This window comes from Grammomys surdaster, unplaced genomic scaffold, assembly GCF_004785775.1.
Source record: "Grammomys surdaster isolate TR1022 unplaced genomic scaffold, NIH_TR_1.0 187, whole genome shotgun sequence".
NCBI classification, from domain to species: domain Eukaryota; kingdom Metazoa; phylum Chordata; class Mammalia; order Rodentia; family Muridae; genus Grammomys; species Grammomys surdaster.
The window spans coordinates 5,231,148-5,249,172 of record NW_021604632.1 but is presented as its reverse complement, the minus strand read 5'-3'; the positions used below and the strand labels follow the sequence as shown (position 1 = coordinate 5,249,172).

At 46.0% G+C, this 18,025-nt stretch overlaps 1 protein-coding gene across 1 annotated transcript in view; it reads left to right on the top strand.

Annotated features, from left to right (window-relative positions):
• Hydin (HYDIN axonemal central pair apparatus protein) overlaps window positions 1–18,025 on the top strand; it is a 342,846-nt gene that overhangs the window by 205,964 nt on the left and 118,857 nt on the right. The window contains exons 22-27 of the mRNA XM_028768759.1: window positions 2,274–2,411; window positions 3,198–3,270; window positions 6,500–6,610; window positions 6,827–7,036; window positions 10,112–10,249; window positions 17,662–17,839. Of these exons, the coding sequence (XP_028624592.1) occupies window positions 2,274–2,411; window positions 3,198–3,270; window positions 6,500–6,610; window positions 6,827–7,036; window positions 10,112–10,249; window positions 17,662–17,839 (848 nt within the window). The remainder of the gene's footprint in view (window positions 1–2,273; window positions 2,412–3,197; window positions 3,271–6,499; window positions 6,611–6,826; window positions 7,037–10,111; window positions 10,250–17,661; window positions 17,840–18,025) is intronic.

Genomic DNA, 18,025 nt, shown 5'->3' with positions numbered 1-18,025 from the left:
CCCCTGTTGAGTTTTTGAAATGAATGAAGATCAGGATTCCATTTGTAGTGATCATATAAATACATTCCCTTAAAATAAGCCTACTAATGATAACGTAGGAGCTGCCACCACGAAAGCAGTGAATGGCCTAGATTAATCCAAATGCCAAGTGTGACTGTTCTCAGTGGCCTTTAATGTTGAACATGCATGGGTCATGTAATACAGCAGTTCCCTACAAGGGAATTTGTCCCATAAGAATGAGTGACTCAGGTTTCCATTACTAATAGTGGACACCTGAGCCAGTCATAAAGCGAAAGGTTTACTTCAGCTCACAGCTGTTCAGGCTTCGGTCCATACGTTGGTTTGTCTTGTTTCCTTTGGGCCTGTGACAAAGCAATACATCATGGTAGGAATATAAAACAGAGTAAAACCGTTCACCTCATTGTGAGCCGGAGAGCAAAGAGCAGAAGAAGAAGCAGCGGTATACTATGTCCTTTAATGCAATATCCCCAGGGACCTAAAGGCCTTGCCTCCAAAAACTCCCACCACCTGTGAATAGCACCAAGCAGCAGATTAAGCTCGAATACATGAGCCTTTTGGGGGAACATACCAGATCCAAATCAAAGCAGAGAATAAGCATGTGTCCACATAAAAGCTTATACACAAAAGCTCATTGCAACTTTTATGAACAGAATCCCAAGGCTTGGTTGGATGTCCATCAACAAGAAGATCAAGGAGTAGCCATATTACGGAGAACTACTTGGTTTTTATAGAGAATACTGTTCCATGTAACAATACTTACATTAAAATGTTTATGTTGAACCCAAGAAGTCAGAATCAGTCAGTACCGATGTCAGGCTCCAGTTCTATGAAGCTGTGGGTGAAACTTATCCACTGTGCCATAAAGCACAAATCCACAAGGATGATACGTAATTTTTAAGGGAACGGTAGGAGCAGTCTGTCTACAAACATGGCAGTAGATACTTGGGTATCTGTAAAATTTCATCAAATGGTATGCTGATGGGTTAATTTGGCAAGTTGACCACGCCTTCATAAAATCACTTTATTGGGTAATACTGAGTAGGCAGAAATCAGGAGGTAACGGGGTGTCTGAGGTTCAGGAAACAGCACTCCCAGCCTCACAGGAAGTGGACACCATCCCGAAACTTGAATGAGGAGCTGTGGTGAGCCAGGGAGACTTTCCCTCTCCAGAGGAAAGAGAGGTCCCTGCCAAGAGCTTCTGCTGACTTCAAACGGGACCCGAATTATTAAATAAGTGAACTGGACTGAAACTTTCAGCAAGATACAGGGGAAGAAGGGGAGGAGTCCAGAGCAAAGTCACCTGTGCCCAGATAGAAAAGAGGATTGTGGGCGAGCCTACCACCTTGGCCCTGACCTTGACCACAGCCAAAGGCTTTTCTAATCTAATGAGTGAAACCTGAGCCTATGGGCTGGCTCAGGTGCCAGCCAGTGCAGCCACCTGACTTCCCCTGAGCCGCCCCACTCAGAACCTGAGTGACAGCCAATCTCACCAATGGGGCCAGCATTGGGATGTGTCAAGCAAGGTGCTGAGGATCTTGTTTGCTTATTCTTTCTTTCTTCTTTTTCTCCTCCTCCTCTTCTTCCTCCTCCTCCTTCTTCTTCTTCTCCTTTTTTTAGGATCCCAACAGGGAGTGCTTCACATACCCCACTCTAATCTCAGCTCTGCTTTCTGCTTCTCTGGGAGCAGATCCTCATTCGTTCCTATGTAGGGTTGGCTGTATAGTTCAGTCGATATACTGTATCTGGTACCCTGTAAGAAACAAGTCCTGGGCCGGGCGGTGGTGGTGCACGCCTTTAATCCCAGCACTTGGGAGGCAGAGACAGGCAGATTTCTGAGTTCAAGGCCAGCCTAGTCTACAGAGTGAGTTCCAGGACAGCCCAGGGCTATACAGAAAAACCCTGTCTTGAAAAAACAAACAAAAAAAAAAAAGAAAGAAAGAAAGAAAAAAGAAAAGAAACAAGTCCTGTGGTAGCTGGGGAGCTCACAGTCAGCCAGGAATGAGAGGGAAAATGGGAGAGGGGCATCCCAGGAGTCTGTGTATGCTCAGAGGGGAGATTCTGAATCCAGGCCGAGATGGGCGATCTCTGAAAAATCTGAGGATTGAGACTCCTGAGATGTGAAGGATGCAAGTCCAAGGGAGGGCACAAGGCTGTCCTTCGGTCTTTCCAGGGTAGGATACAAGAATGGCCTTAGAAAATCTAAGCCCAGGAGCCAACAATCTGTAATATACAGCGCCTCTTTGTCTTGGTAGGTTCGCACCATGTATGAAGCCCTACAGCGCCTTCTTGTCCCAGATGGAGTCTATCCCAGCAACTTCGGTCACTGCCAGCTCTCTAGCGGCCCCACCAATGCCAGAGTACACTGAGATGGACTTCAGTGATTCCATCAAGTAAGGAGGCAAAAGCGTGTGGGCTTGTCCCTAGCAGTGTTCTTTCCTCTCAGTGAGCTTATGACGCCCTCAACCTCCATCCCTCGCCTGTCCGCTCAGCCATACACTAGCCAACAGTTACGTGAGGGGATTCTATGAGTTTGGCCCACCACTGGGCCTGAGTCAAAGAGCTGAGAACCGTCTCTGCTCTCAGATGGGGGACAGAGTTCTTAACCCCCGGGGCACTGAGTTCCTTCCCTTTACTCCCCTCACAGGGCAAAGCTATGCAAACAGGATGGGACTCAAGGTAGAAAGCAGACAGTAACATTATCCATCCATCAAACACCAGGAAATTAAGTTAGGTATGGTGGCACATGCCTGTCATGCCAGTGCTCAGGAGCCTGAGGCAGGAGGATTATGAGTTTGAGGCCAACCTGGGCTACATAGTGATACCTAGTCTCAAAAACAAGGTCAAACATTATAACCTTGAACACTGAGCATGGAGGATGCATCCAAACGGTCTGAAGAATCGCCCGTGCTTCCCAGCATGTGTTGTAAGTTGGACACGAACTTGGTGCCCCAGGCAAGGGTGGCCACTGGGAGACTGGCCCACTCTATACATGTGAAGGCAGAGGACAGTTGAGCAGTGCCAGCTGACCTCTTAGAGAAAGTGTCCTTTAAACAGTACTCTACTTATTGTGGGATATGACAGAGAGGAAGAGAAAAGTGGGGTTGGGCACAGTCGCAGCTGGACTGGTGGTGACAGCTACCAACGCAGTGATTCTCATATTCCCTTAAACTCCTCAGGACAATCCTTATGGACGATGAAGCTGGACCTGAAGAAATCAAAAAGCCCGCGACGTCCACTATGGTCTCAGAAGTACGATTCCTTTGCTCCTGGGCGGGGTTAGCGAGGGAAAGATCCTTTCCAAATCAGAGAGGAGCCAGGAGCAGAGTGCCGTGTGCAGCACTGGGAGGGAGCTGGCGTGAGGCCTGGGAGCTTTGTCCAGGTCGCTCCTCTCCAGAGTGAGCACCTCAGGGAGAGGCCAGGATACCTCAGGACACAGATTTCCAAAAAGTGAAAAACCGATGATCTCCAGGCCAGGGTGGTCATGTGTTCTTCCCACTCCCAGCATAAGGGCCGCTAACGGAGAAGTATCTTCCTCAGGAATAACGTAGTATACGCCAAGGTTCATTCACAGTCCTGAGCTAGGGAAGTGACTCAGTGGCTGTTATGCAAGTGTGAGTATGTGAGTTCAGATCTCCAGCATCCGTGTGAAGGCTGTTCTCTAGGTTACACATCAGTAAACGCAGCACTGACGGCGTGTGTGTGGAGACAGGTAGAGCCTCACAGTCTAGCGGAATCGCTGAGCTCCAGGGTCAGTGAGCGATTCCGCCTCTAACAGATAAGGTAGAGAATGAGCAAGATGTAAATATTGACATTTAACCTGCACATACATGTATACACGTGTGCGCAAGCACCTGTTCTCACATCTGTATACAATACATATATACACACACATGCACACTCCCATACACACAAGCACCTGTAGCCCCCCACACACACACACTTATACACTATATACACCCTTAAATACTTCCTCTAGGATGATAGACTGAATAAAACACTGGAGACACAGAGTTCTCCACTAGAAAGATATTTTTTTCTTATACCTTAGAAATAGGGGGAAAAAGGAAATTGAAAAAAAAATGCTAAACAAATTACTATATGTCCAAGCCTGGACTGAGTTGTGGCAAAAAAAAAAAAAAAATGGGCATGAGCAGAGATTTTCATACATACAGACAGGGGAGCAAATTAGTGTAGCCTCTTTGACACATAACTTGGCAGGTGTATTTAAAATATTTAAAATGCATACTTCCTCTTCTAAATGATTCTCTAGATATGACTCTGTGTTTATACGAAGCCATAACTAGCCTACATCATAGCTTTGTTTGTAAGAGCACGAACGTTTCAGAAACAACAATTCTGCCAACAGGAGATTAACTGACTAAACCAAATTACATCTGCACAAGGCAGTGCTGTGGGAATTCTATCATAAAAAGCAAATAGGTTCTTTACCAGTTTGGTATAATCTCTGAAATATTAAGTTAAAAGTGCTATGTAAAAGAGAGGGAGCACATAGTGTGCTACCATTCCTGTCAAGGCAGAAGTAGATAAAAACAACTACTAGTGGTTACTTTTTAATATTTTGTGTGTGTGTGTACATGAATTTTGCCTGCATGTGCAAATGTGCACCATGTGTATGCAGTGCCCACAGAGGCCAGAAGAGGGCATCAGATTCTCTAGAACTGGTCAAATGGTAATGAGCAGTCTGATGGGTGCTGGGAATAGAACCTAGATCCCTGTAAGAACAGCCATGGCTCGTACTGAGCCGTCATCTCTCCAACCCCAACAGCTAATTTACTGAGCACCTAATACACTTTCCATACTTGTAAGCTTTTCCCCCATTGTCTCTGTTGGCAGGAACCACTGTCCTTTCCCACTTCAGTGAGGGGATACAGGTGTCAAGCAGTCCAGCTGGCAGACTCCGCAGTCTCTGTGTCTTTTAAATGGTGGTGGTGGTGCTGTGTGTGTGTGTGTGTGTGTGTGTGTGTGCTTATGCATAAAATAGCTAAGAAGCGCCAGGGTCATGAGGGCAGAGGTTTTCCTTTTCCTGTTCTGTTCACCATTTTATCTCTAGTACCTGGAACTAGTCCATGGTATGTCTTCTGTAAGTATTAGTGAAGTAAAGACAGGAGCATCAGTTAAGAGCACTTCCTGCTCTTCCAGAGGACATGCCCAGCATCCACATCTGGAGGTTCACAACCACCTGTAACTCCAGCTGCAGAGCATCTAGCACTGTCTTCCAGCCTCCATGGACACGGAGTTATGTGTGCTTACCCACTCTCAAATGCACACATATACACATAAAGATATTTTAAAATAAGTTTTCAAAAGTTCATCAAATGAAGAAAATAATCAGATGGAATCTATCAAAACACCAAACAGTGGTTACCTGTCTACAGCTGAAGACTAAGGAACATTGCTAGAAGTATTATTTTTTTTAACCGTATGCCCTTTTTAATATTTTAACTTTGTATCACAAATACGTGTCAGCTACTTTTAATACTTTAAATGATACTCATTTGTGAAGGTTGTTCCACCACATGAGGTGTAGACAGACATATACGCACAGGACAGAGATGTATATACATACACAAATACTATAAACTATTAATTGATTGTAATTTCTTTCCTTAGATCTTTCCCTGCCTTTTCATTTCACACGTTTATCTTCTGATTATTCATCAATGTCCATCTTCAGAGATGCCCACCGTGGAAAATCCGTGCAATACAGAAATATCAGACAAAACTCCTTTGACTCCCACCATTCATAAGAAAACACTACTGAAATTCTTAGCAGTCTCACACACAGATAACGGTTTTGCACACTTAGACCTCAGAATGAATTTACACCTACTCATGCCTTCAGAGTGTGACTCACATGAGGCCTCTGTAATCTCTCATGAATGAAACACACCTTTTCTCTCAAGAACATGTTTATGCATTGTTCCTGGTCCACAAATACACACATTGAGTCATCCTCTGTGTATAGAGGTGTTGTGCACACGTTTTTTAAAATGTGTGATTTCTATGGGCAGACAGCTTGCTCTCAGAACTACCCTGTTAAAATGACTCTGCTATAACTATCCATATATGTACATTTTGAGCATTGTCCAAGTGTCATCGTAGGGGGAAGACTGTCCAGGTTTTAAAAAACGTAATTTCAATTATATATTCTTGTGTTGGGGAGGGCGGATGCATATGGATGCAGTACCCATGGTGGCCAGAAGAGGGAGCCAGATCCACTCAAGCTGGAGTTACGGATGCCTCTGAGCCACTCAGCAAGGGTGCTGGGGGCCAAACTGGGTCTTTTGCAATAGCAGTACCTGCTCTTAGCCACTGAGCTCTCTCTCCATCCCCTATATGCTCCATCCTTACAGCAATAGTTGCTGTGTTTCCTTTTTCTTGCAAGGAAGGAGAGGTGTGCATCAATGATGAGCCGTGACATGTGCTTGATAGCTTCTCTTCCCTCTTTCATTTCCAGGCAATAAAATACAGTTCCGCAGGAACAGAAAGAAGCCAGAGCCAGCCGGACTACCCAGAATGCCTGTGGATCTACGAACAGGATGAGATGCTTTCTATTGGGATAGAAGAAGTAAGTGGTAACCCCAAGGTCCTAAATCACCCAGCACTGACGCTTCCAGGCACCTTCTCCATATTGGAAACTGACATCTACCCAGAGCGTTTCCACTGTCCCCTTCACACACGCGTGCTCGAGAGTCAAAAGTCAAGAATGAGTCTGCCCACCTATGAAGTCTAACTCATTCGCCACAGACCCGTCATCCTGATAGCTGGCCCCCTCTCTCTGCAGGTATTTGACATTTTGCCCCTCTACGGAGTCGTGCGGCCATACAGCAGCCATCAGATCTCCTTTACCTTCTATGGACACTGTGACATCATCGCCCGGGCCAAGGCTCTGTGCGAAGTGGAAGGAGGGCCCACCTATGAAATACTCCTGAAGGGGGAGGCATCCCTGGTCAACTACTCCTTTGACACGAAGGACATTAACTATGGATTGCAGGTACTGCCGGCATCAGGTGGGGGTTTTCTGGGTTTGCCTTAAACATGGCTTGTGGTCCTCATGATTCCAGCCCTTCATCTGTATTCAGCTTCCCTGCCCCAGTCCCCCGTTTGTGGTCCTTTTCACTGGTTCTTCTGGATGCATCCTCCAGTTAAGCATCAGCTCACTTTCCGGTTCTGTGTCTCTCATCAGCACTAGTTTCTCACACCCCTCCGTTGACAGGCTCCAAGGCGTTCTTGCTGCTCTCTCCCACACACCCCACATACCTGCAGCGTGCAGCATTTCCAAGTTACCCACCTCAGTCCCACTCTGAGTCACTCCAGTCCCACCACAGGCCGTACCTAAGTTGTTCCGATGGTTTTATTTCTGATTTTTAAAGACAGGGTCTCCTGCAGCCCCGGCTTACCTCAAACCCCACTACCGTAGCCAAGGGACGACCTCAAACCCCTGATCTTCCCACCTACAGCTCCCAAGTGCTGGGATTACATGCATGCACAATGACACCTGGCTGCCATGCCTAAATACTACAGCATTCTGCTCCCACTGTGGTACATAGAGGACCTGGGGTCTGATTCAGCGGGCCCAGCATTGGCCTGGGGTTTTATTTTTTCAAAAGCCCATCATTCCCAGGGCAGTTCACCCCAGCAACACAGTATTGAGAAAAGAGCACATTTCTCTTTTGTTTTGTTTTCATTTGTTGTTGTTGTTATTGTTGTTTTTATCCTGTCTGGATTCCTACTGTCATGTTAGGAGCATCTCCTCACCCCTCCAGGCTCCAGCATCCCTCATCCTTAAGATGAGGATGGGCAGCGAGGCCATCCCACCACCAGTCAGTGCTTTGCCCTGGTAGTGACAGTCACCATGAGTTCCCTTCTCTAGCACCAATTAGATCACTTACCGAGGATGTCCTAAGCCTTTTTTTTAAATCTTTTTTTAGATGGTTTTATTCTTAGAAAATTTCACACAGTGTATTTTAATCCTATTCACCACTCTCAGATCCCCCTCTCAACCTCCTACCCACCTTGTTCTGTCTGGCTCTTCATTCTCCCTCCCCATCAAGCCCTGTTTGTATCGGCTGGCTATTCCTGAGTGTGGAATTAGTAGCAGGTGTCACACCATTGAAGAGAACGGTCACTCTCCAGCAGCAAATACCAGTAGCTCCTGGGCGGGGCTGGGACTCTATGTCTACTCCCTCCCTCCATGCAGCTGTCCAGCTGCATCTGGAAGATAGTTTACCCACCACATCTGGCTCTTGCCACCCGTATGTCCCCCTCTGCCACTTCCCCGAGCCTTGAGAGGAGAGGCATGGCGTAGACATCTCATTGAGAGCCGAGCAGTCTGAAGTCTCTGCTCTCTACCCGTTGATCGGGTCTCTGTGCCGTCACCATCTATTACAGAAGCAAGCTTCGCTCATGAGGGTTGGGAGATGCACTAATAAATGGCATTAAGTTATTAGAAGTCGTTCTAATAGTATGTCATTTTAGCAGAATTAGTGTAGTCCTAGACTTTCCCCCCGGGGCTCATGACTTATGTAGCCACAGGTCTTGGCCTCAGTGACAGGTGTACATGCCATCTTATGGGGTGGACCGTATAGCCAATCAAGAAGTAGTTTGCTATGCCTATAACATTTATGTCCCTGCTGTACCAGGCAGGTCCTTGTAGTTCATGGGACCCACAGCTAGGTGAGACTGTTGATCACTCTTCTCCCCAGTAGCTCCCATAGCACCTCCCAGCAGCACGAAAGCTAGGTTATCCAGCAGGGACGCAACTCCCAGTAGAGCACCAGCTGAATCTCTTCATGTTCCAAATGTGTGGTATCTTTGACAATAGGGTCTTACTGTCAAGTCCTGGAAGGTGACCTATAATATTGGCAATAGCCTGTAACATTTGGGGTGGGGGGGTGTCTGTGGGATCCCCATTGTTAAGCCCTCTTCTTCTGTGGTTTTACTTGGGGGCAATTTGAGGTTTTTTAAATGGGGTCTCTCTGTATATCCCTGGCACTCATCATGTAGACCAGGCTAGCCTCAAACTCATAGAGTCCTACCTGCCTCTGCTGCCTGTTTGCTGGGATTAAAGGAGTGTACCACCACGCCCAGCTGTTAAACACTTCTTTTAACAGATGTTCCATACACAGACATTGAGTTGACCATAGTCCCCCCACTATAAGCCATCAATTTAGTTGTGGCCAATCGGGTTAACCCACTGCCTCTCATGCCCCCAGCCCTCTCTGCCTCCACACTTTCTCGTGCACTGTTCTCCTCATGTCCTGCTCTGCCACCTCAGACTTGTTCCTCCAGTCAGTCACAGCTCAGCTCCTTCCAGAAGCTTACCTCCTCCCTGCCTCCACTTGGCACGTCTCAGACACACACGCTTTCTTCCTGGGGTAGGGGTAGCCGTCAGCTGATCCTCTGTGTGTTGTGTACTCAGAGACTGTACTTCTTAGCAATTTTTACCTCATTTGGTCCCTGTTACACAGCAAGTAGAAATTATTGAATTGTATGTGCAGATATGTGTGTAGGTTGAAGACTGCATCTGCATTCAGTCATCCAACACTGACTGCTGTCTTCTCTGCTGCTTGTTATCCAAACAGAATGGTTTTCTTCTTCACCTCCAGGGTCTTCTGATAAACTGGTTTCAATTCATCTCTACAGCTATGCCTCCCTAAAAGGACCTGATCCTACCTAAGACAGCTAGTTTTGCCCTGGTTTGTCCTTGGAACCCCTAAAGTAGGCCTCAGTTCGGGGATGTTAAGCCTACCATATGAGCTCATGAAGTATGCTAGCAAATATCAACCGGCATGTTATACCTATGACTCCCCGGTATCAATGGGAAAATTAATTCTAGAACGTTCTAAATTTAAATATTGTGTTTTAAATAGGATCAAATCAGAAACAAGTCCTCTTATTTTAGAAAATTTAGATTCTCCGGGGAGATGCTTTTCTGTTGCTTGAATGTGGGTTGACCAGCATCTTATGAAATATAGGACATTTTGGGGTGGTATGTTGACCCCCTTTGTCAGGCTGATAGCAGAATCCCACATACAAGTAACCGTCCTTCTTCTCATCCTCTCTCCAGCTGTTTGACCATGTCACAGAACGTGAAATCACACTGAAAAACATTGGAAAAGTTGGCTTTGAGTTCAAGGTTCTGACTAACTACCGGTCTTCGCCGAGGAACCTTCTCCCTGGAGTGCCGCTTATCCTGCCTCTGTCGGTGAGTCAGAACTCAGAGGGCTCACCCCAAACAGACAAGCCACACCCAGGGCAGGGGACATCACTGCCGGTACAACAGGTGGGACCCAGATATGGTGGCACATACCTGTAATCCCAGAGCATTCAGGAGGGTGAAGCAGAAGGATCAGGGAAAACCTGATCCTTTCCTAGTGGGCAAGTTTGAGGCCATTCCGGGGGATATGAGCCTACATTGGCATGGACTGATGGGTGGGTGGATAGATTGGTAGACAGATAGATAGACATAGGCATACTCAGTCATTAAACAAACATTTACCACATCCTCCATTACCTATTTCCAGGTACAATGGATCATGACGAACCAGTTAGATACATACAATTTAAGGATGTTCCCCGTGATGACAGATTTAATTTGAGTCATGTGCGCTAGTACACCTTTCAAGCCCCAGCGCTCTGAAGGCACAAGAAGTAGGACCTTACATTCAAGGCCACCTTGTGTGTATAATGAGATACTATCTCTAAAGAGAATCACATGTTGCAGGGGTGTGGGGCTCGCCCCACTGGTACATCAAATTTCCTTGTAGTTCCTCGGGGCTTCCCTCATAGCAGCTATACAAAATAGAGCAACATTTCGTTAGCCTGTATGAAAACACCTGCAGCCAGCCAGGAGCCACTCTGGCTTCAGAAGCGAGTGGGGAAGTGGTTCCCATTGATGGTGTTGAGCTAGCAGTTCTTAAAGACTTCTGTTGATTTTTTTCTCCTTATGAGGATGACACACGCCTGTTATAAAAAGTTAGGAAATACAAAAGGGGATACAATTAATTTATAATTTTTCAGAACCTTTTTCCAAGATTTAAGAGAGGGGGGGGATTGAACACATGAAGGGCAGTGTGGGGACATCAGATCCCTCAAACCCAGGTCACAGGCAGTCACAAGGAAGCTCACTCAGGTCCTCTGTAAGATCAGCAAGTGTTTTTAACCTGTTAACACTGTGCCATCCCTGCAGCTGTCACTCATAGCCTCCTCATTCAGAGATAAGGGACGCTGCTCTCCCCGACGTGTCCATCCCTGTGGTCCTTGGCCTGTGCACCCAGACCTTAACTCTTAAGTTATAACCATTGCTGCATCTTTTAAACCCGAGCTAGTAACTGTGAAACCAATCCCCCTTTGCTCTTCTTGTTGATTTGTCTTAACTGGGCTTCGGAATTCGCAGCTATGTTTTCTTTCCCTAACTTCAAGAGCCGAACGCTGACTCCAGTGTCTTACAGAACAGTGAAGGATGCAGGGCTGTTTATTCAATGAGTACACCCACACCCCTTAGCCCCGCCTCATACATTTTCAGAATTAAAAAATACAGAAATTGCCATGTGGTCGTGGCGCACGCCTTTAATCCCAGCACTCAGAAGGCAGAAGCAGATGGATCTCTGTGAGTTCAAGGCCAGCCTGGTCTACATAGCAAATTCCAGAACATCCAGGGCTACACTAAGACACCCTGTCTCAAACAACAACATTTTTTTTTTTAAAGTGCAGACATCAGGCTGGAGAGATGGCTCAGTAGTTACACTTATTGCTCTTGCAGAGGAGCGGGACTGATTCCCAGCACCCACATGGCAGCCTCTAACTGTCCATAACTCCAGTTCCAGGGAATCTGATGCCTTGCTTTGGCCTCCACAGGCACCAAGCATGTGCACAACGGACTGACATATACACGAAAGCAAAACACCCATCCACATAAAGTGAAAACTCTCTTTAAAATATGGATATTTTCTTTATATGCGGAACTGTCATAACTCTCATGATTCTCTAAGTTATCTAGGCTTACACATTTTTTTATTTACAAAATTACTGCACTTTCAAACTCTTTTGTTAGACTTATTGACTCCTGATAGGGGGAGCACGGTGCATGGTGGGGAAGCACGGTGCATGGTGGGGGAGCACGGTGCACACATGGAGGTGGAAGAACCTAGCCCTCTGCTGCCACACGGACCCAGGAGATCAGGCGCAGGCTAGCGGGTTCGACAATGCTACCCAAAGTGTCCAAGATCACATGACCCTCTCAGCTCCGACTCAGCACATGAACTGTTATATTTAGGATCTAAATATGTAATCTAAAAATCTAAAATGATCTTTATCACTAATGAATACAAGAAATATCATGTTTTTGAGACCACACAGTACAGATCATCACGAACCTCTGTGAAACCAACGGGATAATTGCAGCATTCAAATTTTGTTTGTTTACATTTCCTAAAACTAAGTGGCACAGAAAGGGATTGCACCCCTCTGCCTTTGCTGTCTATAAATACAGAAAAATTTGCTTTGTGGCCGGGGAGATGGTTCAGTGGTCCTTACATCGGCCGTGTGAATGCTGGTGGTCGTGGCAGTCACCTCTTGTCTCAGCACTGGGAAGGCACCCAGGCAGGCAGAGACAAGAGAGTCCCCAGAGCGAGCTCCCCAGCCTGGCTAGCCAAATCACTCAGCTCTGGGTTCAGAGGAGAGGCACTGGCTCCAGGTAATAGAAGAAGATACCCAGTGTCAACCTCTGGCCTTTCACGTGCTCACACAGAGTGCACATGCACAACCGAATACACGTGTTCTCCCACACACATGTAAGCATGCATCCAGATATGCGTGCACAGCCCACATGCATACAGATTCAAAAATCTGGTCGGGGGGGGGGAGAGATAAGTATGACCAAATACCTCATGTGACATTCGCAAAGAATTCGTTTTTTAAAATATATAAATAAGAAAACGTTTTACTGTATACATGTGTGTTTCTGGGTTGACACGTAAGATTTTACTTCCGTTGAATGTTCTTCACAGACCGCATTTTGCCTGTTTTAAGTGGCCTCCTTCTCATCTTTAATGGCTTTTGCTTTGAATGCACTTCAGGGTCTCACTGTTACACTCTCTGCTTGTCTGTCTTTCCTCAGACCTTTTGTCATAGCCTGTTTTTAGGCTGCTCTCTCACAAAGCATGTCTTGTCAGATCTCACAAACTGCGATCTGTGGTATCGTTTCCTCCCTTGTGTTTCCTCTATAAAAGTCTGCTAAATGGCTTTTCCATCCTTTTCTAATTACTTTACTTTCTTGCCTTGTTCTCCCACTCCCCTTTGTCAGTATTTGGGTTTCCATAACTGCTGCAGCTCTGTGGAGAAAAATTTAGCAGCATCCATCAGGATTACGCCTTGACTAAATTTTCTTGTCTGATTATTGTAAATACTTGCTCTCACATTTACAAGATGAAATGTGAATAAGACTGTCGCCTGCATAAGCTGTAGTGCCAATATAAAAAAAAAAAAAACAGAAACAAGCTAAACATCTACCAAGGTATTAAGACTGAATATATTAAGGTATTAAAATTATTCGGCAGAATAACATACAGCCGTTACAAGGGACTCAGCAATTCTAGATGCACTAATATGGTATTGATTCTAATATCTATTAGGTATAAAAGAAAAAAGAATGAGGGAACGCTACATTATATGCTGCCGTCTACATCTTAAAATATAATCATGTGTGTGCATAATCTGGACCTGGTCAGCTCATAAATATCAGCTAGAGCACTCCTTGCTGCTTTGTTAGCACATGATAATTGGCTCATAACCCTTCGCCTTCATGCTATGCTTCACTAGTGTGGGTACAAGACGTGAGTGTGTTTCTTTCCTTTCTGTCCCCTGGGATGGTTTTTTTCAGCTAAATCGACTGTTTTCTGAAAGGCCCGGCCAAACTTGTTCAAAGACTGCCATGTACCTTCTCTAGGAAGATGCCTTGGACTCAGCCAGAAAGTCACTCCCACGCCATGATTTATTACAACCAAAGGACACAAAGCGAAAGCAGTGAGGGAGTGAAGCAGGCAGAAGGTCAAGGGGAGGAGAAAGTGACAGAGAGAGGGAGGAAGGACAGAAGGATGAAAGGAAGGGCTTATTTAAGAAGGAATATAGTTTGTCATGGTGTGGGACAGTCCCTGATGAGCCACACTGCTGCAGTAGCCTGGGGCAGCTAGTAACACCGTGTCCGGTGTGGAGAGATGGCTCTCTGTTGTTATGCACGCTTCCCCTCTTTTATTCTGTCCCAGACTCCAGTCTGTAGGGTGGCACTGTCCACATCCAGGTTGTGTCTATTCTGAAAACACCTTCACAGACACACAAGACAGGCTTGTTTCCATAGTGACTCTAAAACCAGTCAAGTAGACAATGAAGATTAATCATCACAGCCCCCCTCCCCCAACCCCCACCCCTGGTAATAATCTCTGACAACCTGAGACAGCCAGGGAGACTCACTAGAGACTGTTGGGAGATTTTATTGGAAGTTTGTCAGATAGATGATGCTTCTGCCTGTCACATAGCAAAATTCCCTCAGAAAGCAAGCAAAGAGTTGACATAAACTGTACTGTTGGCACAAGTGAGGCAAGGTAAGGAAGCCCCATCAGGGAATGGCAAGAACCTTCCAGAACTTTGGCTCCCAGATCCTAACCAAAAGTCAGCCTTGCAAGAGGACTTCCTGGGATCCAGGGCCTTGAAACTGCTATGATGCCCCCTCTTTTAGCTCAGACTTCTCTATGTCTGAACGGGCTTTTTCTTTGTATGTTTTTCTTTCCTTGTATGCCAGTATCCTATCATGAAGTCAAATTCTTGTCATGAGAACAAATGTTTGCAGAATACAGAATTGTCCATGAATATTTAATATATATAAAAAAATAAGGACATTTGCCCAGCATGCGTCTCATGACTGCATGAGAACTGTTATTACTGGGAAAACACATTGCTAAGCAATGGAGACAGATGCTGAGTCTGCCCTCGCCCCAGTCACAGGAAGAACGCCTCCGCAGGGAAGCAGGAGACTGCCCAGCAGAAGAGTGAGGAGAAGGAAGGAGAGGGAAGGTGAAGATGAAACCCCTCACACACACAACACAAGCATGACGCCCTTTGTAGCTGGACTGGGTATTGCGGACACACATGGGGAGGAGGGGGGCAAGCATGGTGGTGCACACTTGTGATCCCAGCTCTGGGAAATGGAGACAGGCAGATCCCTAGGGCTCCCCAGCCAGCTGATTTAGCCTACATGATGAGTTCCAGGCCAATGAGAGACCGTGCTTCAACGTGCATGCTGTGAGGAATGACACCAAGGTTGCCCTCTTACACACACACACACACACACACACACAGAGACAGACAGACAGACAGACAGACAGTCAAAAATTAGGAAGAGCTCAACCAAAAGGAATCATAAACACTTCGGGGGCTAGAATGTACCCAGTAGGACTTTCCCACGTGAGGTCCCGCCCACATTTGTGACATCATCAGTGCTGTAATGTAGACCCATTCAACACTCACACTCACCTCCTGACTGCTAACCTACTGGTTTATTTCCACCTTGTCCACAATCTTAACGCTTCAGTAACTGTCTTACATGCACAAAATGAACCTGTGAAGCAAGTGAGACGCACAATAACTGTGAATTATTGTCGTTAAACCTGGCCTGGAGAGAATATATTTGTGTGGATATGTGGTTTGGGATGTATGCAGTCAACTATATAAAATTCCCCTGGGGCTTCCCTCCTGGATCTTTTGCTTTCTCCCAAGATTTATTTTAAAGCAGCACAATTGTGGCTAGAGAGGTGACTCAGGGGTTCAGGGAACTGGCCTCTCTTCCAGAGGACCTAGTTTTGAGTGCCAGCATCTACCTGGTGGCTTACAACCATCTGCAACTCTTGCCCCAAGGAATCCAGTGCTCTGTTCGGGCCTCCACTGGCAAGAGGCATACATGTGGCACACATAAAATAATTTAAGTGGTATAATGAGATGTAGTCCATGACAGCTCGCTTTCTTACCCAGCATTATGATTTTTAAGATCTATATTATTACATCTTAATAACAGCTCATTCATTTTTACTACTGAATAATGTTCCTTTCCTAGCCACACTAAAAGCAACTTCCCATCCATTGAAACCACGTTTGCCCCCGGGCACCACCAGTAGTCCCAGCTTCTCAGGAAGCTGAAACGGGAGGATCACTTGAGTCCAGGAGTTCTGAGCTGTAGTGTGCTATGCTGATGGGGTGTCCACACTAAGTTCAGCATCAATACGGTGACCTCCCAGGAGCAGGGGACCATCAGGTTGCCTAAGGAGGGGTGAACCAGCCCAGGTCAGGAACCACATTAGCTTATAGGAAGTGAGTTAAGCAGTAGTTTCTCACTAGAAACAATCCTGCTATGAATTTTCCCTTACACATCCCAGCAGTAGATGTCTTCCTAAGGACTTCTGCCAAGAGGTGCTAGGCCATAGGCTACGTTACCGTCTGCTTGATGTGATGACATAAAATGTTTTGTTCTGTTTCTTTGTGTTGGGTTTAGACTTTTCAAACTAAAGGTCTCTCTAGGTGTCTTAGGATAGATGGCCTTGAACGTAAAATCCTCCTGTCTCCACTGAGTGCTGGGATTCTGTTTCTATGCCACCACACCCGACCTCCACAGTTTCCCTGTCTGCTCACTGATCTTGAAGTCCTACCAGAAGGATATAAGCATTTCCTGTGAGGCAGGTTCTCACGAACACTTGATAAATTTTACCAGTCTTGTGGTCAAGAAGGAAAATTTCATGTCCTCTTAGTCTGCATTTCCTTTGTGACTTACAAAGGTGAGTAGTTTCCCAGTTTTAATCCTGAACCAAAAGAATCCTATAGGTGGTATTACTGAACCTGCTTTCAAATTATACTACAGAGTCAGAGGGATAAAACAGCATGGCACTGGGGCAAAAAAAAAAAAAAATAGAACAGACACAGGGATCAGCAGAATAGAATTGACAGCCAAAGTATAAATCCATGCAAATACAGTTACTTGATTTTTTTTTTAATATAAAAATGCCAAAAATTCACATGAGAGGAAAGGGAGTTAATAAGTACCTTCATCAACTGGTGTCAGGAAAGCTGGAATTCAACCTCTCATCCTTGACAAAATTTAACCCTAAATGGATCAAAGACCTCAACATACAACTTGCTAGTCTGGCAGGATGTGGTGGTGCACACTTTTGATCCCAGCACTGGGAGACAGAGGCAGGCAGACCTCCGTGAGTTCAAGGCCATCCTGGTACTGCAAAATTGCTAAGGGACAAAGCATATTTCAACTTATAGGTACAGGTGAGACAGGTACTTTCTGAGTAAGACCCACAGGAAATAAGAACATCGGTGGACAAATGGGCTTTCTGAAACTTAGAAGCTTCTGTACATAGAAAGGAAATGTGAAGTGATTGGATGGGCAGCCCACAGAGTGGGAAGACATCTCTGCTAGTGATTCATTCCCGTAGAGGACTAGCCCTGCTTCCCTGGAATCTTCTCATCATTCCTCTTACAGCACCATGGTGTTTCTAACCACCCATCAGAAGCATAAACCCGGGCGGGGCACACCGTCACACTCTCTCTGGTCTCTTTATCATGCAGGGTTTTATCCAGTCGAACAAGGAGCAGGTGTTGAAAGTTTACTACTTGCCTGGAATACCTGAGGTCTTTCAAAGAAACTTCCAGATACAGATCGCCCACCTGGTCCCAGAAAACATCACTCTGTACGGAGAGGGCATCTTTCCACGAATCAGCCTTGACCTACACAGGAACCTCCGAGGTACCTCCCCCACTGCAATAGCTTACCCTCCCCCACTTCAATAGCTTACCCTCCCCCACTGCAATAGCTTATCCTCCTCCACTGCAATAGCTTACCCTCCCCCACTGCAAAGCTTACCCTCCCCACTGCAATAGCTTACCCTCCCCCCACTGCAAAGCTTACCCTCCCCACTGCAAAGCTTACCCT